The 2,595-nt window shown below is 31.6% G+C and overlaps 1 protein-coding gene across 1 annotated transcript; it reads left to right on the top strand.

Annotated features, from left to right (window-relative positions):
• Nucleotides 1-8: 8 nt before the first annotated feature.
• On the top strand, nt 9-2,538 carry LOC109591293 (uncharacterized; the record flags this gene model as incomplete). Its single annotated transcript, XM_020007054.1, has 3 exons — nt 9-700; nt 897-1,008; nt 2,392-2,538. Coding segments are annotated over exons 1-3 (735 nt in total), but the record flags the coding sequence as incomplete, so codon positions are not given.
• Between the last annotated feature and the right edge of the window lie 57 nt (nt 2,539-2,595).

The raw sequence follows: 2,595 nt of genomic DNA, 5'->3' as shown, positions 1-2,595 counted from the left end.
CATCATCAGACCCTCCTACCACTAACTCAAGTCTCATCTTTCTCTCTAAAAACCACGCCCTCTTTTATGAGCCGTCATACGATGATGGTAATTGCTTATTATTCTATACTGGGGATCGTACTGATATTAATTTCTGGAGTATAATATCAAGAATAAAGTTGATTACTAGTAATGTTACTATACAGTCAGCATCATTGATTGATGGGGGTAATGCCATCGACTTTATGACGTTCCAATTAGAAGATACATCCATAAAATACTGTACTTGCGTCTGGTGGAGGGTGTGTCTCTCTGATCGTCTTGGGTCTGGTAATATTGAAGTTGTTTCTCAGACCCAGCTGTGTAGATTCAGAGCGACCACTGTACCGTTATACAGTGAATATATCAATGAATGCTTACTATTGGTATCAGAATCAGCACCAGGAATAGATAGAGAAGAGAAGAAGGTGAATGAAGACAAGGAAAGTGATGGGAACACCAATCAAGATACAATGGAGTATAATACCGGCTGGAATCAATCAAGCACTGATATCAATATTAGTATAATGATACCAGAAGATGTTAATAAATCAGATATAGTATGTATAATGGAGAGTACCAGTATCAGTGTTGGTTTAAGTGATGGTACAACATACATTAGAGGAGATTTATTATACAATATTGATGAATGTACTAGCACCTGGACCTACTCTAAAGGAAAGTAAGTGATTTTTAGTGTTTATTTATTTATTGTATTTTAAATTTATTATTATTTATTTATTTATTGTACATTGTTTGTTTATTATAATTATTATTATTTTATTAATTCTTTATTCATTTATTGTATATTTGTTTTTGTTTGTCTTTAGTATTATCTATTAATTAATATCAAACATAATTATTTTTTATTTTCATAGATTGGATATTACATTGGAGAAGATGGCTGATGGTGTTGAATGGAGTTCATTATTTAAAGATGGTTCGTTACCACCATTAGATGATGAGTCAAAAGAAATGAAGAGAAAAAGAGTAAGGGAACCTAAAATAATATACATGAAAATATGTCAAATGAGCAATGAGCTAATTATAATGCAGTTACATGTTAATAATGTACAGCATACACGCAACATAAGTAATGTATACATTTATCAGAATATGTAATAAGATTGAAGAATTCTTTCCTTTTAAATTTTGCACATGTACAGTGTACATGACATGTACACATGTGTGTCACTTCAGATCCTGATATTAACATCTTCAGACATTGTCTCCTGAAGACATTGCTGAATTTGATCTGCTGTTTTTTAAAACAGTCAGGCTGGGTTTCCCAAAAGATTTGGCGTGCATGTAGTTCTCATGTAGCATCTTCTCAGTAGATTGTCAAGTTTCTCAAAATTGGCCAAAGACCCTTGTATTTTGAGTTTCAACATAAATTGCAAGGAGAGAATTTTCCATTTTCATGGTTTTTCTGATACATATGTATGTAGTTATGTTGTGTAGAAAGTTTGAGCTGATTCCGATCGAATTTAGATTTTTTGGAATTTTTAATTTGGTGCCAAAGTCCCTTTGGCCAAATTTTGCCAAAAATGAAGAGGGAAAATTTTTACAATTTTATATTTTGTTCTAATACGTATATGTATACTGTACTTATGTTGCGTAGAATATTTATGCTGATTCTGATGAAATTTAGATTTTTTATGAATTTTAAAATTTGCTCTAAAATTGTGCCAAAGTCCCTGTACTATAGTACAGGGTCATTGGCCAAATTTTGCCAAAAATGAAGAGGGGAGAATTTGTCATTTTTATATTTTTTTCTGATACATATATATGTAGTTATGTTGTGTAGAAAGTTTAAGCTGATTCCGATCAAACTTAGATTTTTTTCAAATTTTTTAAATTTCCTCAAAAATTGTGCCAAATTCCCTGTACTATAGTACAGGGTCATGGGCAAAATTTTGCCAAAAATGAAGAGGGGAGAATTTGCTATTTTTATATTTTTTTCTGATACATATATATGTAGTTATGTCGTGTAGAAAGTTTGAGCTGATTCCGATTAAATTTAGATCTTTTTGAATTTTAAATTCGCTCTAAATGTCATTTACTGTATTGTAGTGCTTGTCAGATCATGAAGCTCATGCTGTTTAGCTCACTTAGCATGCTTTATCACAAATCCTGTGGTCAAACATGATTAATTATTTTTAAAATGACGCTGCTCAGACGAAAATAATAAAACAATGCCAAATTTGGTTTGCTTATTCCAATGTTACTCGGCTGCAAAATCCCTAACATAAAAACCACCAGTACACGTACATTGTATTATTATTACCGAATTTTCCACTCTACTTTTTGTACTACTTTTTCCTTTTTTTCATTTCTCTCTCTCTCTCTTTCTTTCCCTCCATTCTTTATTAGTCTACTCTTGTAGGAGGTGATTGTGGTTCTCCTTCAAAATATTCCAAGCAATCACTGATTACCAATAGTTTGGAAGAATGTGATACAGATGATGATCAGGATATTAATGTGTATCTAATCAATAACAATGGATTCATTGTACAAAAGGTGCTAATTGATTAGAATGAACAATTTATTGATGTATGACATTACATGTATGCTTTG

The sequence above is a fragment of the Amphimedon queenslandica genome, unplaced genomic scaffold, assembly GCF_000090795.2.
Source record: "Amphimedon queenslandica unplaced genomic scaffold, v1.1 AMPQUscaffold_8504_Cont19552, whole genome shotgun sequence".
Classification (NCBI taxonomy): domain Eukaryota; kingdom Metazoa; phylum Porifera; class Demospongiae; order Haplosclerida; family Niphatidae; genus Amphimedon; species Amphimedon queenslandica.
The sequence above is the reverse complement of the archived record's forward strand: the minus strand, read 5'-3'. Positions and strand labels throughout refer to the sequence as shown.